We start from the raw sequence: 26,909 nt of genomic DNA, 5'->3' as shown, positions 1-26,909 counted from the left end.
AAAGAAAGAAAGAAAGAAAGAAAGAAAGAAAGAAAGAAAGAAAGAAAGAAAGAAAGAAAGAAAGAATTGTTTCTAGTGCATTTTATATTTATTGGTATTTTGGAATATGGCTTTCAGCAACAAAATACACAACAGCTAACAGCTCCTGATGTTTTGCTGGCTCTGAATGAAAAGCACTGCAAGATTCAAGCATGTCCTGGAAATTTAGTTCTGTGCAATTAAAGCCCTGTTGGATTAAAGCCCTCTTGCCGCCCTAGTGCAACAAATCCACTTAAAAAAAGAAAATGAAACTGATTTTTTTGCTGTTAGGAAAGTGATGGGAAATGCTTTGAAAAGTGTGTGGTTAATGAACAATTAACAAGGAGATTTGTAAATGCCCTGCAAGCAAATAAGGAAGAATGTTTATTGTTGTATAAGCTCCCTACAAAGAACTCAGAATGAATACTCAATAAAGATTGGATATAACCTAAGCTCTGTGTAATCAGACTGAATGCTCAATAAACAGATTGTCTGGAGGACCTCAGAAATGAAAATGCCTGGACTCAAGCCAAAAGCCCTCCACGTCACTTGGGAAAGCACCCCCAATACCAATGAGCCAGTCAACTTCCATCTGCTCATCATGCTAGATTCAATGTTGTTGTGTCTCAAATTTCTCTTCCTGGAAACCTCATCTTTGGCTCTTAAACCATCATCTTACTTTCTCTCATTGACTTCAGAAAGCCCCCAATGGCTGTGCTAATCCCAACTACCAGGGGCGCAACCCAAAGAGAGACAACAGATGCTACCTAACAAGGCCATACAACAAGCCTGTGGCAGAGGCGGGGGTGGGAAATAGAGTGAGTTTGACTCTGAACCACTGAGCAATGCCAATTGCACCCACAACATGTCCAAGATGCAGCTGATCTATTCACTCCTCATTGTGGGTCAGAATAACTAAGCTGTGTTCTCCTTAAAGAGATAACAGGCAGAGTTTTTCCAAGTCTTTAATGAGCTCTTGCTATCTATTCATCCACCGGCTGTGGCTGCAGCTGCTGTCATAGGTGGTATGCGGCTGAGAGCTAGTTTGGCTCGGGGCACTGATCCAGTTAGTTTCTCTGAGTCCACCTTGCTGCTGGTTTACTTTCTCTTCTTGCTGGGAAAGTAAGCACTGCAAGTCCTCTTGGTCACTGAGTGGGTTCTTGCCATACTCCTGCTGAATCCAGGCCCTGTACTGTCAAGACAAAATCCCAGAGAAGCTGCATAAGATATGAAGGATGAGCAAAGACAATGCAGGCAATGCAGGTAAAACCAATTGGCACAGTGAAGCCTTTCCCAAGTTGGTGCTCTCCAGATGATTTGGACTACAACTCCCATCAGCTTCTACTGACTGGGGGCCAGTGGGAGTTGTAGTCTTAAGTGTCCAGCGGGCATCAGGATGAGGAAGACTGGCCTAACAGGTGTATGTCAGAAGCACCTGGCCTTCAACAATTATGATGAAATGACAAGTGAATGCAGTAGTCTATTTTGCAAATGGATTCTCACTACATTTTTCAAATAGCCACCTAAGTGGGGAGGATGTCATTGCCCAAAAGCAGTTTCTCTGGTTTGTATCCCCTGCCTTATGTTATTATTAGTATCCTACTCAATATCTCCTCTTTCTCCCCTCCTCTCTTGTCTGCTTGCTGTGCAAAAATATGACAATTAAAAAAAACTTTTTTTTTTGAAAAAGCAGCAGCTGTGTTTTAAATGCAGAGTCATTGCTGTTTGGTTTTGAGCAAGACATTTGAGCTAGTTAAACAGGGGGGCAGGGAAATCACACCCTGTGTGTTCAATTCAACTCAGAATAAAAGTTGCAGGAACTTACCTAAAACCATGTGAGTAAAGAATTAGGAAATAATGAATACATAACCCTTACAGCTGATTCCCCACGCAGGGAGGATGCCTTGTGAGCACCGCCACCTCCCACGCACAGCCGTGCTAATGGTCCCCTGATCATTCATGTCCTTAAGTGGGCTACCCCCAGCCTATTGGGGGACTTCCAGTGGGATTTTCTTTTTAAGATTGCATATAATAACATATCTGCCCTCTGGGCCATGGAAATCTAATGCACAGCTTTTATTCTTTTAATCAGGAAAGCATGCAACGTTTTGTTTCAAGGCGGAGGTGCAATGCTGCTAGCTAGCCACACAGTAAAAAGGAAACTTGGTTTATTTCCTATCAAGGACTTGCAAGTAAACAATGTGATCCATAACCCCAAACTGCCACAAAGTAACCGATCCTGCATTCACGGCAAAAGTCAAGTGTCATTCTGCTTGGGTGGGTGGGGGACTCTGTTTTGCTTGCACCCTGTATGAGACTTGGTTCTTTGTTTTACTAAGTCTTTGGCTTTCAGTGAAGTTGCCTGTTTTCTAGAGATATTTTTAATGTGTATTGTTTGTTTGTTTGTTTGTTTGTTTGTTTGTTTCTTGAATGGGTGATGTTTTGCCTGCTTTTTGGTAGGTTCTGAGCTTTGCTAGTTTTTCTTCTGTGAAATGGGTATTTTGTGGTGCAACCACAACAATTCCTTAGATTTCCAAATGTGCCCCTGAGCTCAAAAGTGTTCAAGGACCTCTGCATGTTAAACTCTCTGCTTTCTCTGCAAAATAGGTTGTGGGCAGCATACCCATACTCAGTTACCCACTGAAAGCCATGGCTATTAATTTCAATGGAGACAACCCTAAGAAAGCCATATAGACAAGAGGGCTTTGCAAGTAGCTTAGGCTTCTGGTGGAAACAGTGGCTGTCTGCTGGAATGGTTAAGCTGTGTCTCCACCTACATGCAATCTGTGTACCTGTAAATATAATGCAAACATTGCAAAGCGGGGGGGGGGGAGTCACCAGGACCAGTAGCCTCCTTCCCAAGAAAACCAAACAAAGGGAAGCACCTGTCCCTGGAAATCTTCACAGTGAGGGTAAGCACAATGATATTGCTATTTTTATTTCTCTTATCTGCTGCTTTGGACATGCTTGTCAGTTGGAAGCCAGCCTCAAAAAAATATATTTAAATACATAAACTGCCCGAGAAACCAGAGATAAGCTGGTTGGCTTTGCCCTGTGGAGCAGAACATCAGTCCTCCACACCCAAGTCTCACAGTCTCCACCCACAGATATAGCTGCAGCACAGAGTGACTTTCATTTAGAACTGAAAGTGAAAGTGGTTCTTGCCACTTTCTAGAGACAAGAGGAGCCCTGTTCAATCATATCAAAGGTCAGGGTTGCCACCTTTGGTCAGGCCAAATAAGGGACTGGTTTGGGGGGGGGAGAATTGGGGGGCTAAAAATTACTTTACCTGGTGCAGACGTGACTTCAAATCAATCCATTACAATTGTTTTGATATGGGCATATGGGCCTACCTCTCTCTCCTCCACTGGACTAGGCCCCTGCAAACTGCTTCTCTTGCTCTCCAACCCATCACAGCTCCCCTGCCCACACAAAACCCGAGACTGCACTGTAGCAGACCTGTGCACTGCAGACCCCCTCTCTTGCTCTCTGCAACCCACCCTCTGCCTCCTGGAAGCCCACAAGCTGACCAAAAAAGGCAATCAGGGACGGACCCGTTACTATTTCTGCAGCAGGCAGGGTCTCTGTCTCCAGCATCCTATAGCTACCAAATCAGCATAAAAGGGGAGCTTTTTAGCTACTGAGAAGAAGTATTCTCATCCTTTGTGCTGATTGGTGCCACAGTGAAAGGAGGTGAGTCAGCCACTGAGGATTGGCTCCTAGGGTCACTCTGGAGATGGTGCTCAGGAAGAATAATGAGTTCTTCTGTATCCTCCAAAGCTTATGTATTTAGGAGCACAGAACCATTAGGTCCAAATCATTTGCCCACACACGTGCACAGAAAATAGTAGATCTAGCTGAAATACAACAAGGGATCTGCACAGATTGTTTCAATGCATCCCTTATTACTATCATTGTATAATTGTAAGATTGTTCTATAAACTTAGAAGGCTGTATAATGTTTATGACTACCATGAAGGGACCCTGCACAATTTACCACTACACCACATGGGAATGGATATGGTCTGGGGGGAGTTCCAAGGTCCAGGTAGAGAGGCCACATTAGGCCCTCTGGCCTGAGGTTTCCCAGCCCTGCCCTTTCACATAGAACAGATCTGCATTATGCCCCAAAACAAACAGTAGTAGAGTGAAAAGGGCCACTTCATATCTTCAGCAACCAAATATCCTTCCCTGGGGAAATGTTCCGTTCTGCAAGGAGGCATGCCTGACGCCCAAGTCAGCTGAATTCATGGGGGATGCCCAAATCAGCTGAATTTGTGCCCTTTGGGGGAATGCCGGGCTCAAATAGTTTTTGCAAACTGTGGTACATTTTTCTCCGAAAGCCTTCTTGTGCAGCACCACCTCATCTTTCCACCCTCCTTCAGCCCACTCCTCAGCATGGGATATTCTCAGAATATCCTGGAGGTTCTTTATTTTAAAAGAAAGCAACAACTTTCTGAGAAGGGAAGTTAAAGCACAGGGCACTAGACCCATAAATGTTGGGAGTCAGGAGGAACCTGCGGACAGTCTCAGCTGTGAGACATGCTCACACTGGGTTTTCCTCGGGCACTGGGGGGAAAAATTGTTGCAAAGAAAAAGTACTTTCACTTGCTGTCTCACTGTTCTTCAACAATCAGCTTAGGTCCAGGACACCTTCAAAGGATGGCTTTATTTTGGTACAAGTATTGTTCAGAAAATGTGAATTAGGGAGATTTGCCTATCAGTGCAAAGTGAATCTGATTCCTCTCTCATCACTGTGTGTGAGAGAGGAACAAGGAAAGAGCTAACTTTCAGCTATCTCTGAAGACATGAGCCTGTAAATGTTGCTCTGAAGTGCCAACTGGGTTAGTAGACCAGAAGCATGAAGTCTTACCTCCTTGAGCAAAGTGACTTCATACTCCTGAAGCTGTTCCTGGAAGCCAAAGTTGGGGCTCACGTAAGAACGGACAGCTTTGGTGGCTGTCAGGCACTCTTCCCAGCCAAAGTTAGTGACCGTCATGAGATAGGCCACCAGGATGGTGGTGCTGCGAGACACTCCAGCTAAGCTGTTGAGCAGAAATAAAGGAGCAATGTTTTCAGTTAGGAACAGGAGTGAAGAAAACCCATGTTAGGATTGTGCAAGACCCCCAAGTCTTGCTCCCTCCACTCTTGGACATATTCCCAAGTTTCTACATGCACTACAGCATTCATGTATCATAGAATTCAAGATGGACGCCCTCTTATCAAGTACCATTTTGCCACCTAAATGTTATGGAGGATAAGGCTATCAACGGCTGCTAAATACCACAGCTCTATTCTACCTCCTTTTTCAGAGACAGTATGCTGCTGAATACCAGTTACTGAGGATCACAAGTGGAGAGATTCTGCATGTATTTAGGTCCTGCATGTGACCTTCCCATAGGCATCTGATAGACCACTATGGCAACAAGATGCTGGACTCAATGGACTTCTGGCTAATCCAGCAGGGCTTTTCATATTTTCTTGACTTTATTATTAGCTTTCAAAATCCTTGAGTCTTCATTTACGGTATTTATTTAAAGATTTCTAGCCCATGCGTCCAATGCCTCCCTGTGTAATATGCAGAGTTACTTACAACAGTTTAAAGTTACTGTGTTTTGTTGTTGCTGTTTATTGCATTTACCAGTAACTTTATACCATTAAAAGTTTCAAAGTGACTTGACTAGCTAAAATATAACAGATAACAGCAATGTAAAACTAGGAAAAATTAAAACCACCAACAATATAAAATATATAAAATGCTCATCCGGCAACATATTACTAAGGACAAGTCCTATCCACCCCACTAAAAGATGAGCACCCCTGTAACAGGCAAAATTAATTAATCTAAGGGCTGGGTAAACAGTTAGGGCTTAGCCTGGTGCCTAAAGACTGACAAAAATGGTGCCAGGTACATCTCCCTCAAGAGACCATTGCCCAGACAAGGGGCCACCACTTAAAAGGCCTGTTCTCATTACTTCTAATGGCAGTTTATTGTGGACTCTGTGCTACTCAGGCCTGCAAGCTTTTTTGCAGTGTCCATATGACATCATCCTCATCAAAATGCCAAGCAATATTATTTCTTCATTTACCTTTTCTGCCAGAAATTTGGTAAGTTATAAAAAGAATACTCCTGAAAGAGTAAATCCAGATGAAATGGAAGGGGAAGATATGGGATGGCCTTATGATGGGTGCACTGTTGTGTGGATGCTGCAAAAAATGGACTCCACCATGAACTGCCATGTGGCAGAACCCACAGCATCAACAACATAGATTTACAATGCCATAAAGGCAGAGGTCACAGATTAAACTTTTTTTTTATTTGATTAATTTTATGACTCACTTCCCATGGAGCATATCAAAGCAATTTCAGAATTATTAGTAGTAGTGGTATTAATTTCCTGACTCGCCCTTCACTTTCAGGTTGCCAGGGCAGGTTGCAACAATTTAAAAATCAGCATTAAATCAGCATTAAATCAGCATTAAAAACAGTTAAAACAAATGGCAGTCACAGGGTGGGATATGAAAAAACCATTACATGTATAAAAACTTGACATGATCTTGGTGTGACTCTTGGCTATCAAAATGAGAGACAAGCAGGGAGAAAAGGCTTTGAAATGATGGACATGGTTGATGACAGATGCTGGGAGTGGATTTGACAGTGAGAGTGGAGTGGCTCATCGCCCTTTTGAAGCCTCTACTTGGCTAATGAAGCCATTGGCTAGGATCCAAAGAATGGGGCAAAACGAAAGAGGCAGAATAGAGGAGTGTGTCTAGTCGGCAGCGGGTATCTTCATACTCCAGCCCCACCCTCTGCAAATGGTTTCTGCACAATCCACATGATATATTGACTGGTTTATAAAATCTAAATAAATTTGCTGCAGCTTGCATAAGGAATCCTTTTTTTGGGGGGGGGGTAGCTCAAAGCTGCAACAGCATGCCAAACTAATCCTTCAGTGCTAGCTGAACGGAACAAAAGCAAGACCTGCTTCTTTAGCTCAAGCCATTGGTGCTTTCAGAATTCCAACGATAACATCCAGCTTTAGAGAAAGCAAAATGTTGTTGACAGTGCAATCCTATCCATGTCCACTTAAAGTAAAAGTATGCTCACTTTACCATCTTAGAGCTCAGCAAAGTTGTTCCCTGTCCCCCAGGCATTTCACACCTCTTCCCTCCTCCGTTACAACTGTTCACATCAGCACCAGCTTCAATTCATCTCCGTTTGTGTGCACACCAGGGAGCACTGACAGAGCAAAGATGTCTTTACCCCATGGCAAGATATGAACTAGGAACAGCTTAAGGACTGCAGTCAGCGAGTCGCTCATTTGAGAAACTACAATGCCAAACAGTAGTACCATAGAACAAGAGATACATATGCATTTTGGATAATGTTGTGTGAGCATGGATGAAAAACCCAGCACTGGAATCACGGAAGTGCACAGCAAACAGTAGTATGAACACAACCCAGGGATGCTTCCAGGCTGTTGCTATTTTCTGGTGGGACTGAATCACATATCAGCAAATTCAGGTGGTGCAAGGGAAGTTTATTTGGAGCTTCTGCACAACAAATCAGCCCCCCCTAAAAAAAATTAGACTCTTTGCAATAAGGAAAGTAATGGGAAGAAGCACAGAAAAGTGTGGGATAATGTTTCCTTGATGCAACAACATCTGACCTCCCCACAAACTAATCAGAATGGACTCTCAGTGACTACTGGGTGTCATCTAACCTCCCTGCAAACTTTGTACAAACAAATCAAGCTGAATGCTCAATAAATTTGTCACCTGGAAGTGGTTAAAGTCCCGCTACATTCAATACGGCTTCCTCCCGAGTATACATAGATAGGATTGCAGCCTTTATTTTTCTCCTATCTCAGCCTATATTAAACTCTAGCAAATTTGCATGACCTAAATGTATATATATCAATCAATCTCTTTATAATGATCACTGACCAGTATTCAAAAAAGAAACTTTGTACAAATTTATAAAATAAAATAAAACCATACAAAATAGAGAACCATAACAATAAAATTACTAGTAAATGTACTGTACTGCAGAACACCAGTCACAAAGAACAGAATTGTGAGTTTGCTAAAATTAGTCCCTGGCAGGTATTTAGCCATCCTGGAAGAGGTGGGTGCCTTGTGATCTGGAAGCATAAAATGCATCCAAATCCCCTGGAAATTTCCAGTAAAAATGTTAGGTATATCATGAGGAGAAGAGCAATACATAAGAGCATGAGTTGTTGAATCTTCCTTCCCAATTCACATTTACATTGACGTTAGGGAATTCTCTGAAACCTCCCCTCCAGAACAGTTGGTGTAACAGCATTTAAATGCACCAGAGTGAAGACTCTGTGGTGTTTTGGAACAGAGAGCAGATAAAGATGGCTGACTGGTTTATAGGATTGAAGTACTCTGTCAATTAGCATGTTATTTGAAGTTAAACCTAGATCATTTTGGCATTCAGCATCTGCAATGTGTTGTCTGAGTATTGTTCAAGCAATTTCATTTCCCATGAAGATAAGATAACTCATGGAAAAACCCATAACGCTGCCACTTTTCAGTCAACGATTGTTTCCAGCCTGAGTGAAAATCAACCTGCAAGGTTAAGGGAGCCAAATCAGTTGAGTATGTATGTATAGTTTAGGAATGACTGCCAGCAGGTTTCCAGAGATATATAAATGTCCGTATATATATATATATTATAGTGTGCTCCCCATCCTGAAAAGGAAATACAGAGAAAAGCAGCTCACCAATGAATGAGACATCCTCCTCCGTGTAGCCGACATTCATGAATAAACTTGATGCACTCCTTGAAGTGTTGTATCCTGAGAGCAAAGAAGAAAAATTAGGAATTGTTTGCCCTGAACTAGAGATGAAGGTGAAAATTGATTCAGCATGTGAACCAAATCACAGCTATCCTTCAAAAAGTGTTACTCATCCAAAATTTTGTGATGCAGTTCTCCAATGGAACAATGTTTACAAAAATGCATATATTAGGGGAAAGGGTGCAAATAAATGAAGGTATTAATGAAAATACCATACAAAGATGCATTAAATTAGGGGGAAATGCTCACAAAAATGTGAGAATGAGTAAAAACTGCATGTAAAAATGTGTTTATTAGCAGAAATTTGCTTTGACGTGCTGAATAATTTTCATGAAGGTTTTTTTTAATGCACTTGATGTGATGGTGGCAACTGACTTAATAGTGTCAGTATGTTGCAGGACAGATTGAAAGTTAGAAAAGTGACAAGGAAATGCATTGGAAAATATGGAATGAATGAATGACTAATGGGAAGGTGTAACAACACCCCTCAAACAAATCAAGATGAACGTTCATTGCCATATAACCGCCCCACAAACATATCAGAATGAATGCTCAATAAAGACCAGACCAAGTCTAACCTCTGCATTAGCTTTGTGCAAGCCAATCAGGAAGAATGCTGAATAAATTGGTCATCTGGAGAACTTAGATGGCTTTCAAATGGAAATAGACAATTTCATGGAGGAAATGAGCTTATCAGTGGCTCATAGGTGTGCTGGTAGCTAAATAGAACCTATAGAACTATACTGTCCAATGGCAGTATAGCTGTGAATGCTAAACGCAATTGCAGGAGAGGCTTGTAGACTTCCCAGAGGCATCTGGTTGGTGAAAAGGTGGCTGATGGAATAGATGGCTTGTTGGTCGGATGAAGAAGGAAGTGCTGTAGCTCAGTAGCAGAACACATGAGTAGCCTGCAGAAGATCCCAGGTTTAATCCCAGCATCTCCAGGTTTAGACCCCTGTCTAAAATCTTGGTGAGCCACCGCCAGTCTGACTCAGTATAAGGCAGAATTAGGCAGTATAAGGCTCAGTCCCCAAGGACGTGCTCTATGGGGAACTGACTTCAGGCTCCAGGCACATTGACAGACCAACTCTGTGTTACTAAGATGTCTGCAAATGTGACATGAAGGCTGACAACATCAGCCCTGCCCTGTGGGGATCCCTTGCAGTGCCTGGAGACAGACAGACAGGTCGTGTATCCATAGCAGTGACCAGACGAGGAATGACTGTGAGGAGCTCAGGGAGAAGAAATGCCATGGTGCATCTGCAGCAGCACAACTAAATGCCTTGGTCTGCCCTAGCTGCAACAAAACATGTCTGTCCTGTATCAGTCTCTACAGCCACAGCAGGTGGTGCACTCCTCCATTGTCTACCGAGACAATGCCAACAAGTATAAGGCATCTGTGCAAGCCTGCACCCTCCTAAGTCTGCACACAAGGGGCACAAGATCACTGCATCACATCACTGAGAGTTATCCACACCTGCAGTCAGATCTGTGCACATTCCTGCCCCTCCCCCTTCCCTTTCACCCTTTAGTGCCACTCCTTTGATGCTGGCAAAGGAACTGACAGCACCTCCTTTGACCTTCACTTACGAAAAGGAAATGAAAGAAAAATGAAACCAAACAAAGGTGTGGGCAGCGCCAGAAGCAATGCCAGTAAAGAGGCACTTAACACTGTACGTGGCAGTCAGATTTCCTGCTTGATGATAAGCCTGGTAAACTTGAGGCATGCTGAGAAAAAGGAGACTCATCCCAGGTCCTTGACACCTCAACAAAAGGTGTTTCCATTCACAGAAATAACACTCAGGTACTGTAAAATCCCCTTCTCGATTTCTTCACTCTGGCCTGATGAGAAGTGGATGACGAGGTAATGAATCCTCTCAATTTGGTAATCTATTTTTAGATCCTGAGTGCAATTGTTGTTTATTTAAAAGTCAAAATGGAATTGTTGTTGCTGCTGCCAGTGGTGTAGTGTGGGGGAGCCATAGGGCAGTTGTCCCGCACACAACATTGTCAGGGATGCAAAATTTCAATACCCATTGCTGCCTCAGTACAGCTGCCCACTTTCGTCCCTGGGCTCCATTGAAAACGGCTTCTCCATGAGAACCAGAAAGTGACCTTTCCATACAACAGAGTGACTCTTCTTTTCTTATCTCTGTGGCTGCAATATCCTGGGTGATGTTGGCACCATTAGGCAGTTGAACGCACATGCGTACTCTGTCCATTTCCCTCCCTCCTACCCACCCGCTACCCACAGCCTCGGGAGCTTGCTACCCACGCTACACCACTCGTTGCTGCTGTTCTTGTTGTTGTAATAATAATTAATTTTCTTCTCTGCAGGATGCACACACTTTTTATTTCAGGCATTTTAAGTGAGTTTTTCTGATGAGATGACTAGTTTTAACTGATCTTAAGATATACTAGCAACCTCATACCCATTGTTGCTCAGGAATTCTAAAAACCAGTGCAGTTTTGAAATCCTTGGTTAAAATATCAGTGCAGTTTTGAAATCCTTGGTTAAAATCAGTGCAATTTTGAAATCAGTGGCTACAATCAGTGCAGTTTTGAAAGGTTCAAGCCCACCATCTTGATTCCAAATGGCACCCAATTGTATCTCAGCATAGACAAAAACCCACTCTTCGATCTCAGGAACTAACATGTAAAATTAGGTGATGATAACTTAAGAGATGTCCAGATGCATAGCAAACAAGCAACTTTCCACAATATGCAGTTCATGCTACATTCCTATTTTACCCAAATACATATTAAGTGGTACATGCATTATTAAAATAAATAAATGACCCTACAGCAGTGTGTAGTTTTCTCTGTTTTTCTTCTTCTTACAGGAGTAGCACCTGTTGTGCCATGAATTATAAAATGTTTCATAACCCCTGGTTGGAAGTTGGCTAGTCTCAAACAAGCTATAGTTAAGATTAACCACAGTTTGGAAGACACAACAAACATGGCAGGGGAGAAGCTTCCAGTCTCCTGGTGGTAGGGCTGAAGGAGAAGAGGAGGAAGTGAGAGCCAGAGGCTACTTGTGGGTCTTTTCCATCATGATCAGACATAGCACCCTTTATCTGGCCTACTCCACTCATGACCAGAATGGTTAAAGCACCTCCACATGGTTTTTCCTCCACTCTTTCACTGCAAGTTTCTGAATGTTGTGAATGTACAAAATGGTACAGTCATCATTCTTGACCAATTTGCAAGGAGGAGGAGGAGGAGGAGGAGTTTGGACTTGATATCTCGCCTTTCACTCCCCTTAAGGAGTCTCAAAGTGGCTAACAATCTCCTTTCCCTTCCTCCCCAACAGGAAACACTCTGTGAGGTGAGTAAGGCTGAGAGACTTCAGAGAAGTGTGACTAGCCCAAGGTCACTCAGCAGCTGCATGTGGAGGAGCGGGGAAGCGAACCCGGTTCACCACATTACGAGTCCACCGCTCTTAACCACAACACCACGCTGGCTGTGGTTAAGGCTGTGGTTAAGATCACCGAGGCTGTGATCTTGCAGGTGTGGCATTAAAACCCTCTTGGAAAGCAAGAGTGGGTGGTGATGGGTCACAACCCCCACTTTCAGCCCACTAACTATGGGTCATTCCAAGTCACCCAGTCTCATCTGGACTCTTGGGGGGGGGGGGGGAACCTTTCTAAGTTCACCAGGATTGTGAAATTCAGAGTCTAATGCAATGTGCAGAAAATAACCCCTTAAGAGCAAAACTTCCTTCCTGTGGCCCATTGCTTAGAGGCATGTTATGATTGAAAGAAAAAGAAATAAGAAGGGAAGAGAATAAACAAAACACCCTCTCCTCCCCCCCCCAAAAAAAAACTTGCTGGAGCAGGACTTTCTTGGCAAGCTTCTCAGTCCCCTCAGAGGGAACCTTTAGCTCAGGGAAGGGGCCCTTTCATCTGAGGGGGTAGCTTTTCAGTTGACATTGAGACACTGAATCCTGTGCCCATAAAAGAAAAGAGATCAGGTCATGCTTCGTCTTGGGGGTAAAGAACCATTTTCAGCCTGAGGGCCACATTGCCTTCTAAGCAGCCTTCTGGGGGCCACATGCCAGTGATGGGCAGGGCTGGAGGCAAAAGTGGGTGGAGCACCAAATGTGAATTTTCCTTTTTTACAGACAGCTAGTTTTTACACACTTTCACACTGTCTTCCATTCAGCGAAATGAAGGGCAGTGTCAGAGTTCAAGGACAAATTCGAGGTTAAGCACTCAAGCAGAGTCAATGAGTGAATGATGTGGTCTAAGGAAATGAGGGCATGGCCAGGGAGAGGCTTGGAGGACCACATTCAGGGCCCAGCCTGAGGTTTCCCATCTCTGCTCCATGCACTAACATAAGATGGATCAGTGTGTTGATTACAAAACCGGTTTCTCTGATGAACAACAAGTGAGGAAAACAGGATTGCTCTCCAGGAAAGCTAGCATGTTTGCATTGTATACAGGCTGAAAACCCTGAGAGAACTTACAGGTTTTGATTCGAAGAGTCTGAGGCTGATATGCAGAGGTAGGTCATGTCCTGTGAAAAAAGAGACAAACTTTACAAGGGACTTGTGCATTCCACTTCATGCAAGAGGCACAGCACAGTAAACAAATGGCGGGACATCTGCTATTGTTCTGTGATAGTCCTCAGCGTAACCTCAGATTTGTTATTTGCACTTAGCACAACCTCATCTGATTAAGAGCCAAACAACTCATTATCTTGGAGCTCCATTTTAGAAATGTGTACTGACCACGAGATTTAGTTCAGACCACAACATTGTAAAATAGACTTGAGTTGGCTTAGACTAAATTGGAGACTACCTGGTCCAGCTCTGGGGTCAGATTCTGCTTCATTCCCTCCACCACCAGGCATGACTGGGGAATCAAAACATGGCCACAACTTTTTTCCCCCTTTTGAAAGCCACTCAGATAAGAGGCGTATTATTATTATTATTATTATTATTATTATTATTACCCACAGAAGTGGGTAAAATTTGCAGACATAGTAACCCATCCAGGTTCAGGGGTACTTCTGTTGGACAACTCTAAAATGTTGTCATTTGAAAAATAATAATTGTGGCACTATGGAAAACAGCACTATTTGTAAGTCTGGATCATTGAGGTGCTCCAGGGCTCCCTGCTTCAAACTGTGCCCCTATGATGCTTTCCCTTTACAGAGCCCCAGCATAACAGGTAATTATGCCCCAAAACTGCATTACACCCTCTGCACCAGATTGATGGAAGAGTTCTGATCAGATGCAGCCAGCCTGATGGAAGAGTTCTAGGAAACATAAAACCTTGCTCACTGTTTTATGATGCTTTAATCAGCCCCAATGAAGATGGTTTCTGTCAGATGACCTGTTAGTTGAGCATTAACCCTCCCTGATCTCTTTGCACTAGGTCTGCGAGGGCGCTAAGCAACATCAGCTGCTTGCTGAGCATTCATTCCTATTTGTTTTCAGGCAGGTTAGAATTGTACATTTGGAAGGGATCCCAGGGGTCATCTAGTCCAAGCCCTCTGCAATGCAGGAATCACAGTTAAATGTCGTTGTCAAGCAAATATCCCAGGCATTCCACTGCATCTTCCCATCACTTTTCTCATCCCTATAAGCCTAATGCTATGGTGGAAAAGGTTTGCTGTGCAAGAGCACTGAATCAGCTTAAATGTGAAACCTGAATAGAGTTGTACCTTGGATCCTGAATGTCTTGCGAGTCAAACATTTTGGCCCCCAAACGCCGCAAACCTGAAAGTGAGTGTTCCGGTTTTGTGAACGTCCTTTGGAACCCGAACGTCCAATGGGGCTGCTGCAGCTTCTGATTGACTGCAGGAGCTTCCTGGAGCCAACTGGAAGCCGTGCCTTGGTTTCCAAATGTTTTGGAAGTCAAACGGACTTCCAGAATGGATTCCGTTCGATTTCTGAGGTACCATTGTATCTCCAGCTCAAAGGACCTCAGGTGGCAGGTGATTGTGGAGAAAGCTCTCTCTCTTCCCAAGACCCTGGATAGCTGCCACCAACTATCTGTTCGTAAGTAGACAATACAGGGCTGGAGAAGCCCATGGTTTGTGCTGGCATATCACAGCTTCCTATGTTCAGATGCAGAAAAAGAGAGAGGGCACTGATATAATCCAAATTAACCATCAAACTAAGCACACCACAGAGCAGAGGCCTCATCCAACTTGAGTCTACCTGCTGCTGCTGCACAATTTTCAGATTGTTTTCTATTGGACCAAGTCATTCCCAACTTGGTTCATCTATACGTACGTTGTTGCTTTTTTTTTAAGGTGGGGGGACACAACACCACTAGTATCGAAAATACTTTTTGCGGACAGTGTTGCAACACATTTGCAACAGTAAAATCTTCCAGGCAGTTGCTAACCTCTCCCTCTCCTGTCCTCACCCCACCCCATCCTTCCCAGGCAATCACACAACAATACACATCAGGATTAATTACTATTCTCCACAGAAGCTTCCTCCCACCCCTGCTCACTACCAGAGATGGGACCCCCCCACCCCACCCCCATGCACACTCTCTCAGCATTTGCTGGAGGGCTAGGCATGGGAAAGGAGCTTGACTCTGCAATTCTTTTTGCCAGAGTGACAAATTGCTCAATGCACCCGTGTGTTTCCAGTTCCCCTTTTCTCCCCGGCCTCATTCACTCCATCATGTTGTAAGACCTCTGCGCCCATTTGCCATCTGTCTGGCAAGTCTGCAGAGATGCGGTCCAAGCAGCTGCGGCTTTGGTGAGCGGTTTTTGGTCCCTGCATTTGATTTCCCGCCCCCCCCCCCTTGATGACATTAGTCAGTATCTCTTACCAAGAAAATGGCTTTCATGGAGTTCATTTTCAAAATAAATACATACTGTATTTTCTTGGGAAGCAAAGCAGCATGTATCGGCTGGGCAAATTCACCCACCCAAAACCAACACCATCAGTACACACACACAACTCTCTACAGCTGTATTCAGTCATACGGTTTATTGCATTAGTTTTACTGGTTACAGTGCTAGTGCCGCTATCCTGATTTCTAACATGTCTTTTAGGCTACATTTACTCTATAAATTTAAAGTGCTATCATGCCACTTTAAACAGTCATGGCTTGCCCTAAGGAATTCACTTAGTTCAAGTGCTGAGAGCTGTTAGGGGAACCCTGATTCCCCTCACAGAGCTACAATTCTCAGAGTTTCCCGTGAAGAGGAGTTGATTAGTAAACCACCCCAGATTTCTTTGGTGGAACTATGACTGTTAAAGTGGCATCACAATGCTTTAAATTCAAGGTGTTAATGTGGCCCTGGAAACAGCTAACACAGAAATAAGCACTGAACAGCTGCTAGATTTCCAGAAGTGGTTCTTTGGCTGTGTGAAGTATCACATAAAGTGTGAAAATTATCAGGTAAGGAAACATCAGGGAAGCAGAATAAACTGCTATTAGCAGCAGCTGCATCAGAAGGTGCCTTGTATCATCAGATAATTGGCGCATCTAGCTCAGTATTGCCTACACCAAATACAGGAAACCTCTGGCCCTCCAGATGTTGTTGCACTACAACTCCCATCATCCCCTGGTCGTTGGCCATGTTTAATTCCATTTTATCTGAACAAAAAAGTCCCCAACGTAACTGTAAGATGCTGGAGAGGGAGGGCCTACAGCAAAACCATAACCCAAAGTGAGGGCTAAAGAGCTGAGGAGGCGGAGTATAAGAAGCAGTTTGTATGTGCCACATTTTATTATGTTTTAAGTTGCTTTTATGGGACATGGGTTAAACCACAGAGCCTAGGACTTGCCAATCAGAAGGTCGGTGGTTCAAATCCCCACAAAGGGCTGAGCTCCCATTGCTCAGTCCCTGCTCCTGCCAACCTAGCAGTTCGAAAGCACGTCAAAGTGCAAGTAGATAAATAGGTACCGCTCTGGCAGGAAGGTAAACGGCATTTCCATGCACTGCTCTAGTTCACCAGAAGCGGCTTAGTCATGCTGGCCACATGACCCAGAAGCTGTACGCTGGCTTCCTCGGCCAATAAAGCGAGATGAGCGCCGCAACCTCAGAGTCATCCACAACTGGACCTAATGGTCAGGGGTCCCTTTACCTTTACCTTAAGTTGCTTTTAGCCCTGAAGGCAACAAAAAAACCCACTATTATTATCATTTAAATTGGAGAAATGCTAGCCAATCATAGAATCACAGGGTTGGAAGGGACCTGAGGTTCATCTAGTCCAGAGGTTCTCAACCTTTTTGAGTCCACGGCTCCCTTGACCAACTGCATTCTTTCTACAGCACCCCAGTATGACCAGTGGTTGAGGATGATGGAAGCTGTAGTCCAGCAACATCTGGAGGGATGCAGATTCCCCATCCGTATACTAGGCAAATCTGGCATTACAAGACAACTGAAAGCAAGACCTGTTAATGTACAGTATGTGGAGGGAGGGAGGGTTGGGAAACCTGGCATAATCATTTCTGTAATTGCACTGCCCTCTACTGGCTTGTGACATTTCATTAACTTCACCACAGAAATAATTACCTTCATGCATTCACATTTTAGCTGGGGAAGCCAAAGAAATATGAATGAATAAGGTGGCAAATGGCCTGCAGCTGGGGTCCCTAAAGCATTTTACATATTTTCCAGCTGTCATGTTTTAAGTAATTGGATTCCTCCTTATTGCTATGATCCAAGATGCTCCAGATCTCCTCTCCGTACTCACTTCCAGCACAGGCTTAGCATTATTATGCACCGACAAGATGTGTGTGATCCCATTCTTCACTAAGTTCTCTTTGTCCTCAGAATCTGGAAAGAAAGAGAGACATCCAAGATGAATAAAAAGGTGCATTAGTTCATAACCCTTGCTTTAATCCAGCAAAGACCAAAACAGGATGTTACATAGAAAGATGTATGTAAACTTTCTCCCATTTTTTTAAGGGAAAAGCACCCTCTGGAAGCTGTAGATTTATCACCAGAAAAGTGCTATGGAGGACTTGACCCTTTCTCTTCCAGCCAATGCAAAACGTCCCTCAAGTAAAGATATTGGTACTTATGTGTAGCTTCTACTTTGGTCCTTGTGTTAAGCAAGGATTTGCCCACATTTGGACACTATTTAGCTGTTCATCCACTTCTCCACCTCCTGTTGAATTAAACCACAGCAGTCCACCCACACATATATTAGGAGCAACTTCAGTCTTTCCCATTCACAACAGGAGGCATTCTGTCTTGTGATTGTCCCCACCTTCTAATCTGTTGATTCCAGTGGCGTAGCGTGGGGGGTGCAGGGGGGCCGGGCGCACCGGGCGCAACATCTGGGGGTTAGGGTTAGGGGGCGCAAATCCACGGGTTAGGGGGCGCAAATTACTTGCCTTGCCCCGGGTGCTGACAACCCACGCTACGCCACTGGTTGATTCTAATATGTGGGCTGATTTTTTATTATTATTTTTTCTAGTGTGTACGTGTTTGCAAGGGGACTGGTTGGCTTTTAATGCTGTTACCATAAATTATTGTGTGATTTTTATTTTGCATTTTTGTTCTTGTTTTCTCTCTTTTCGAATACTGTATGTATAAGACCCTCTGGGGAAAGCACTTGATAAGCGGTGTATATATTATGCAAATAAACAACTACAGATTAAACTAACTATGAAGAAATTATGAACATGCACTCTTGCTTTATAACATTAAATCATCTGGATGGATCCAGCCCCAGATTAAGACCCTTAGTGTTAAATAGTGGGTAGACATATCAGACGGCACAGCGATTCTTCAAACAGCTCTTGTTTATTCACAGGCCAGAACAGAACTTAACTTAACTGAAGGGTTCAGCCAGCCTGCTTATATAGAGCTCCACTACAACGCAACTGTAACAACTTTCTGTAACTATCCAATCACTGAACATCACTTTCAATCCCTTATTTGCATATGTGGACCTGAGTGAAAACCATCTACAGTATCCCCCTGCTGGCCCAGGGTGAGAACTTCAGTACATAACACTTAGAAGCACTGAAAATATTGTTGTGCCCTCCCCGCCCCATACGTAACTCAAAATAAAAGCAATGCTAAACCATAAAATGAAATTTTGTTTTTCCAAAATGGCACATAACTTACCTTTATGTTAAAATGGCACATATGCCTTGTGAAACACATGGCTCCCTTGCATTATATCAATCTATGTTAGTAGGACACTTCCTGGTCTTGGTAGGGATAAGTAATAATACTCTAAATCTATAGCAATACATACACCATGCAAAGATGAAACCAGCTCATCATTCCACATTTGTACTAGATTCTAGGAGGAGGAGGAAAAAGAGGCCACATACACTGTTCATAATCAACATCTGCTAGGAGACAGGCAGAGTTTGAAAAACACTTACCCCTGATGTTTCCAAGGTACAGCCCCCCCACAACCTGAAAATAAGCCAAGAAAAATAATTAGTGCTGCAGGCGCTGTCCCTTGTGAACAAGATCCTCCTGGGCTTCTTTTATTTATTTCATAAAATTGATTGTAAAAACAAAAAAACAAGCAAACCTCAAAGTAGCTTACAAAAAGATAAAACAAGAAAACAAAAGAAAATATTACAATATTTTAAAACATACAGAAAGTTAAATTACTAAAAATAATAATTAAAATTCACACTTTCTATGCATCTAGGTAGGCTTAACAGTAATGTTTTTTAGAGGAAAAGAGATGGAAGTATCTACCTATTTTTGTTGTCTTCATTTCTCATTTTTCTAATCTTAAATTCAATTCTCCACATTTCTGCAAGAATGGTCTCATTTAAAAAAAAAAACTCATGGAAATTCTTCCACATTTGGGGAAGAATTTCTCCTGGCACATTTTTGCACCCAGTTTTGAGTCACATACATGTTTTTGCATGCAAGTGTTCATAATGCATTTTGGTATATGTCCATTAATGTATTCAATTTTATATTGTTCTCATATTGTTTCAGGAAGTGCGAATTTGATAAGTTCAGCTTCAAATGTGAATGGAAATAAATTCCTCCCCAATCCCTTCTCCCAGAGCACAGGTCAATCCTTGAGCTGACTAAGGGTAGACAGAATGAAGACCAGTATCTACTGGTAGATCACTGAATGATTTGCAGTAGACCAATATGGATTTCTCCTCCCCTCCCCACCCAATTCTTTAACCATTGCAGTAACTTCCCAATCCCCAAACTCGGCTTCTGAAATGAAGAAAGCATGAGAGGAGAGAATTCTGAACAGATTTTGGGGGCAGGGCTGTAGCTCAGAGGCAGAGCATCTGCTTTGCATGCAGAAGGTCCCAGATACAACCCTCAGAATCTCCAGGCATGGGCGTAGCCAGGATTTTTGTGGGGGGTGGACTTTTGTGGGGGGGCAGGACTTTCGTTAGTGGGGGCAGAACTGACGTGATTGGTTAGTTAAGTATTTCTATTGTTTTACTTGATCTGGGGGAGCAGCTACCTCCCCCTTGGATACACCCATGTCTCCAGGTAGGTCAGGGAAAAGCTCCTTGCCTGAAACCATGGGAACCTACTGCCAGCCAGAGCTAGATGCACACATGATCCAACTCTGCATATCTATCTATCATCTATATCTATCTATCTATCTATCTATCTATCTATCTATCTATCTACCTACCTATCTATCTATCTATAATAATAATAATAATAATAATAATTTATTTATACCCCGCCCATCTGGCAGTGTTTCCCCAGCCACTCTGGGCGGCTTCCAATCAAGTGTTAAAAACAATACAGCATTAAATATTAAAAACTTCCCTATCTATCTAACTATCTATCTATCTGTCTATGCCAGCTTCCTATGAGAGGACTGCAAGCTCAGTTCTAGGACAGGGCCATAGATTTGGTGCCTTTTAAAAAGCAGCATTCTGAATCCTTCGCCCACTGCCAGCCTCAGAAGGAACACACCAAGCGCCAGGCAACCTAAACATCAAGCCTTCCCGGCGTGACCTTTCAAACAGACACGGCTTGGCTTCACACCAGCAGCAAGGGTCTGCTGCAGCCCAGAGACGCCACGGCTCTGTTTTGCGTTTCTATAGCAGCCAGCGCAGATCTTCCAAACAACTCCACTACGAGAGACGGCAACCAGAGCAGGCTCACACAAGGGTGCTATTTTTAAATGCTTAGCTCGAGACATCTGAACAAAACAGGCCCCCTCTCTCTCATTCCTTCCTCCCGCTCTGAAGAGCAAAGAACAATTACAATGTGCTGTGTTCCCCGCCTGCCTCCTAACAAAACGAACTTGGGCGGTGTGGTATAGTGGTTAGAGTGTTAGACTAGGACCTGAATGAGTCAGATTTTGTAGAAAGCATTATGACAATGAGCTATCCTCCATGGTGGGCGGTGCCTATAGGAGCTAGTAGGGTGTAAGACAGGGAGCCCAACAGTAGGTGGAGCCAAAGCCAGTGGCAGATGCAGACAATTACTGTACTAACTGAGCCAACTCAGCCAACTAGTTTTGCCCCCATCCTCCTCCCTGCTGTGTTCTACAAGGGCAACATTGAGACTAAGGAAGATGAAGCTGACAGGCAGGGCCACCCTCCTTGAACTGGTTGGAAGTAGGAATGCAGGCAAGTAGGAGCAGGCTGAGTTTGGTGGGACAGTGTCCCATTTGCCCTCATAGACCTGCCTCTGCTGAATATCCTGCCTACCGTTGCAGGAAAGTGAGCCAGCCAGCTGAGAAAACCTCTTGTCCGCAATTATTTCAATCCAGAAACAGGGAGGTCGGCAGTCTCTGATTTGAGCAGGCATTTTTATCTGGGTCAGAGGATCTAATTTTAATTCAGTAAAGCTGTGACTTTCCCTGTACAGGCAGTAAACTGATCCCACTGCCAGGCACCCAGCTGCATGTTAGACAAATAGTTCTTCAGTGAGTTGTTGTTGTTGTTAAAAAGAATACCAACCAATATTGCTGAATGTCTTCTGATAAAAACAGGAGGCTGCAGCAAGTGTAAGTGGGATGGAAGGCTTACCAAATGGGAAAAGTAAACTGGAGGGAGTTGGGGGCTCTCTGGAAACACAGACCAATAGTTTAGTAATCCTTCTAACATCCCTGCAAAGTAGGCCATTGTTGTTATCGCTCATATTGCAGACAGGGAAGGCTGAGGGAATATAGCTTGCTTGGGGCCACTGTAAATTCTTCGCAATAGGAAAGTATTTCTCTGAATTACCAGTTGCTGGGAATTTCAAACAGGGAGAGTGCTGTTGTGTTCAGGTCCTGCTTGCTCACTTCCCAACTGGGGTATCTGGTTGGCCACTGTGAAGACAGAGTGTTGGACTTGGTGGGCCCTTGGCCTGATCTAACGGGGGTCTTCTTATGTCATGAAAATTTGAACTAGCAGCTTCTCAGCTCATCCTTCCATCCAGTGCTCTTCGGTGGAGCAGCTGGATAAATTTACACGATGGACTTAATGGTCTTACAGCAATGATCAGGTGCGCTGCTTCAGTCGTGGAGCTGACAGTCAATGCTTCTTTTCCCTCTACCCTGCTGTTCCATGGCTTACAACTACCTCTGCATCCCTGATATGTTAGAGCCATGCTCACCAAGGACCATGTGAAAATTGCTGATGGTTTACTGCTGAATGTTTTTTTTGTCTGTTGTAGCAGTTGTGATGCACTGTGCTCAATACTGTATGGTTTTTAATTGTATTTTTATTGCTTGCTTCATTCATTCATTCATTCATTCATTTATTATTGCATTTATATCCCACTTTCTTTTTCTTCAGAGAGCTCAAGGTGGCTAACATGGTCCTCCCCTCTCCATTTTTTTATTCTTACAACAACCCTGTGAGGTAGGTTAGGCCCAAGGTCACCAGTGAGCTTCAGTTCCTTGAACCCTGGTCTTTCTGGACATTCTGAGCACACTGACTCAGTGTTTACTTTTTTACATTACTATATACTATTGTATTACAATTTGCAATCAATCAAACTGAATTTCTAATGAAAGAAGCAATAAACATACAATTGAAAATCAATATGACTACTGAATGCAAACATGCTTTGAAAGACTACCTGAGTGAAGTTTCTGGACCACTGGTGGTCCACAGTTTGAAAACCCCTGTGTTTAAGCAAAAAGCCACCAAAAAAGTCGGTTTTTCCACCCCGGTTAAAAATATGAAAGTGTGCATCAGGCATAGGCAAACTCGGCCCTCCAGATGTTTTGAGACTACAACTCCCATCATCCCTGACCACTGGTCCTGTTAGCTAAGGTTGATGGGAGTTGTAGTCCCAAAACATCTGGAGGGCCAAGTTTTCCTATGCCTGGTGTGCATGCTTAGACTCACTTAAATCACAGCCACATTAATGGATAATTAGAATTTGCTGCTGCTGCGGTGTTAACACATACCCGACAATAATGAGCCAATTTTTAAGGTAAAAATAATAAAAACGTCTACATGCCTACCTGGCTGCCACAAGATTATAAAGTGTTTTTAAAAAGGAAAGGAAGGGAGGACACTGGGATGGCCAGTATCAAGCCTGTTCAGCCCCAGCATACAGTGCCTGTTTGCTGCTGCTTCCATCCTCGTCATGGGTGGGGGAGGGCAGGAGACTGGACTTTGGCCCTGGGGTGCGGCCCTGCTGCGCCACCAGCTGCTCCACAACCACTCAAACTGAGCCTTATTTCTTTGACATAAATTGCTTCACTGCAGACTTCCCCAACCTGGTCCCTTCTCGATTTTGGGGGACTACCAAGTCCCATCAGCCCCAGTCGTGCTAGTGCAGTCTCGTTGGCCAAGTGTCCAGCCAGGACCCAGGAGACCAGGGTTCAAATCCCACTCAGCCATGAAACTCATTGGGTGACCTTGAAGACCAGTCCCTCTCAGCCTAACAGGGTTGTGGTGGGGATTTAATGAACAGGGGGAGAACCATGTAAGCCAGCTTGAGCTCCTTGGAGGAAACAATGGGATATAAATGCAACAAATAAAATAAAATACTACCTTACCACCCCCATTCCCACTTTTTGCTAAGTTGCAATGAACCCCAAGGATTGTACCTTACTCATACCGGTCCCCATGCCACCTTTGAGTTCCTCAGCAGGCAGGCTCATACACAAAACCCACAGTTGCTCATTCCAGTTTCCCTGTTTGTCACCAGGGCACTGCAAAACAAGGAGAGAAAAGGGAGGGAAACACCCTTATAACTGAGACTTGCTTTCCTCCTCTGACTCATTCCGAAAGGTGCGTTTATCTGCTGAGGAGTGTTATGGGCCAGGAAGAGCATGCGCTGGTTATTATGGGGTGGGGACTTGCAGGAAATCTCCGTACACTTACCAGCTCTGCCGCATCTGAAGCGGGAGGACAGAGTACCAGGCAGGAACTGACACACACAGAGAGAGAAGCAGTGGCGATAATATTAAGGGTCACAACAGGACACGGAGGAATGGGGACTCGGGATTCTCATCCAGATCTGCAGATCTTACGTCACCAGCTGTGACATGGGATCCTTGGTCAGTTGCTGGCGGACTCCTGTGTGGGGCATCGATGTTTGCCACACAAACACACACACTCCCCTCCCATCTCTGCTTCATGAGTCACTGTGCTACAGCTGTTGCTGCCAAGTGAAATGTCTAACATACTGTTGCAATGCAGAGGTTCTGCCTTACTGAAAAAGACAAAAAGAGGGGAAATCAACATCACCCTAAACAAACTTTGGAAGGGGGGGCTTTAATGGAAACAGCTGTCCCCCAGACTTTGCTTATCACAGAAACCCTTCAAAATCTGCACTTCTCTGGATTTTGCACCGCAGCTACCCAGCCCAGTAATGTGCACAGACATTGCATTATGTGCAGGCTTGAGTCAATGTATATGTTGATATTAGGGGCTCCCCACCCCCCCGCTTGCTCTGCCCACCAACTCTGCCTACCCATTTGCCAGCCACCCTTCCCCCACCCCTGACCAAACACTGCTCCCTTTACCCCTCACCCATCCCCTTGCCTCCCCCCCCCCAGTTTGCTCCCAGCTCCGTTCTCTTTTAAAGGAGGGAAGAGGCACTTCACAGAGTGACTTGCTAAACCACTCTGTGAAGCACCTCCCGCTTCCATTTAACCTCCCTTACATTTTTATGTATAAAGGAAGAAAAGTCATGTACAAAAAAAATGCATTGTATTGGGGTTTTGTTTTGTTTTTTGCAAAAATGTGTATACTTTGCATACAAAAATGTATTAGAGGGGAATAGGCTGGAATTAAAAAAATATTTTTTAAAAAAAAGATAATTGCAAACTGATGCAGAAATGTGGAAAACTGAACTTAGGTTTGGAAAAATGAGAAAGTAAAATTGTCATTTGCCCATTCCTACCTCTCAGGTAAAGGCTCCAGTTCGGCTGCTCTGGAGTCCTGCTAGGAGCTTCCTCGGAGACAGCAGCAAAGCGCATCCGCCAGCAGAGGCATCAGCTCCTTTCTGCTGCAGTCATGCTTTCTTTGGCCAAGATACCTTCATTCATTCCTTGCTTGCATCTCTCCAAAGCCAGCCTCCAAAGAAAGGAAGCGGGAAAGGGACCTCTGTTTTGGTACATTATCAGGATTCACCTGAAGAGGGTGCTGTTGCAGAGGCCAGCCGGCCTCTCTCACAGGGATTCAGAAAGCAGGTCAGCGACTGTAGAGTCAGTGAAGGCAGCTACTGCTATTTTCAGGCACAAGCCACAGGCAAAGCACTTCAGCTCAGAGGGTAACCTCCCCCACCCAAGCGATCCGTATATTGCTAGGCTGCAAGGGACGCAGGACGCAGCTGGCTTATTAGCTGACCTGCAAATCCCTAGCACCAGGGAATGAACTGCAAAATGCTATTCACAACAAGAGAGGCGGTGTGGTGTAGTGGTTAAAAGCATCAGACTTAAGAGCTAAGTGCCTAGGGCTGAAATCCTGTCCCTTCTCAGCCATGCTCACTGGCTATCCTTGGGCCAGCCAAAAGGAGGAGGGGAACCCTGTACACAACCTGGAGCTCCTTGGACGAAAGGTGGGGTATAGATGTAATAAAATAGTATAAAGGGGTTGACAAGAGCCGATAGGGCTGATTCACACCTATGTCAATACATCCCCTGAATGCGGCAAAATTTAAATCTTTCCCATGCAGTAATAGTGACAGGATCATTCATGGTCCTGCAGCTGTATTCTGCAGATGTGAACCTTTACAGCTATGCAAACAGCCCGTGCGATCTATAGTAGCTTATGGCTTTTGTTGCTGTGCATGAACAAGCATCAGTCGTGTTCACTTTCAGCTCAATATGCAGGTCAAGGAAAGAACAGCAGGAGTGACCCCTCCCACTCCCTCCTCTTCTCTGTGCATTGATTCTCCATGGAATTTTTTGGGGGGAGGGGGAGAGACTCCCAACTGACTGCATGAACCACCTCCACAGAAAAAATCAGGTATGAGAGTTCCAGCAGCAGCACTAGAGATTATCTGTCACTAGGCCTCCTCCTATCTTGGATTGTTTCCAAGTTACACTAAAGAGCACCAAGGTATTATGAATTAGCATTCACAGATGGATTTCTCAAAGTAGTGTCATGACATCTAAAGCTGCCTGTAGAGGCAGACTGCAACATAGATCAGATCTAGTGCAATGTAGATTTCAAGTTAATGATATTCTGCAGTCATATTTGTTTTTGCCACCAATGTGACTTATCACTGCCATCAAGCAGCTCCCTTTGCCAGCTCAGCCACACACATACCCTGTGGGAAGCCAAAGGCAAAGTGGTGCCAACCTTTGGGAAGGCTTCCAGAAGGTCAGCCCTCAGGCAACAGCTTTGCTGCATTGCAGTAGCAGAAGCTGCTGAGCACTTGGTGCAGAACTTGAGCTAATTCAGGGCAGCAGCATCCAAACCTATAGGCATCGTTGAAGGCAGATTTATTGCCTACATTATGTTCTGCACACTCTCAAGTTTTATGCAGAATGAGAGGTGTGGTTTCCCTGCTGATTACAATCTGTGGCACAGTGCATGTTGACGTGTCATGCAGCGGTCCTGCCTTTCAGCATACACTCAAAAGAACACAGAATCGGTTTTTTGCCAGGCCATTTCTGCTGCCATGGTTTGACAACTCCAAGCACTAAGTGCTTATTAAAAATGCATCAGCACACTAGATGCTTCCAGAGTTGCTGGATCACATAAGATGCATTTG

The 26,909-nt window shown here is 44.1% G+C and overlaps 1 protein-coding gene across 1 annotated transcript; it reads right to left on the bottom strand.

Annotated features, from left to right (window-relative positions):
- Positions 1-66: 66 nt before the first annotated feature.
- LOC307223095 (dual specificity protein phosphatase 22-A-like) lies at positions 67-25,242 on the bottom strand. Its single transcript, XM_079988936.1, has 9 exons — positions 25,092-25,242; positions 24,068-24,398; positions 23,791-23,895; positions 19,169-19,202; positions 17,518-17,600; positions 13,312-13,361; positions 8,769-8,843; positions 4,892-5,063; positions 67-1,210 (listed from the first exon to the last, which is right to left on the bottom strand). Exons 3-9 carry the CDS (start codon positions 23,842-23,844, stop codon positions 998-1,000), a joined length of 681 nt encoding a protein of 226 aa, XP_079845062.1. The 5' UTR covers positions 23,845-23,895; positions 24,068-24,398; positions 25,092-25,242; the 3' UTR covers positions 67-997.
- Between the last annotated feature and the right edge of the window lie 1,667 nt (positions 25,243-26,909).

The sequence above is a fragment of the Podarcis cretensis genome (genome assembly GCF_951804945.1).
Source record: "Podarcis cretensis genome assembly, chromosome: 8".
NCBI classification, from domain to species: domain Eukaryota; kingdom Metazoa; phylum Chordata; class Lepidosauria; order Squamata; family Lacertidae; genus Podarcis; species Podarcis cretensis.
The sequence above is the reverse complement of the archived record's forward strand: the minus strand, read 5'-3'. Positions and strand labels throughout refer to the sequence as shown.

Coding starts and splice junctions, on each gene's coding strand:
- LOC307223095 (XM_079988936.1), bottom strand. CDS start 23,844: ATGAGCCTGCCTGCTGAGGAACTCAAAGGTGGCATGGGGACCGGTATG. Junction 19,203..23,790: donor TGGGGACCGGTATGAGTAAG/GTACAATCCTTG, acceptor GCTTATTTTCAG/GTTGTGGGGGGGCTGTACCT. Junction 5,064..8,768: donor GGAGGATGTCTCATTCATTG/GTGAGCTGCTTT, acceptor TCTGCTCAACAG/CTTAGCTGGAGTGTCTCGCA.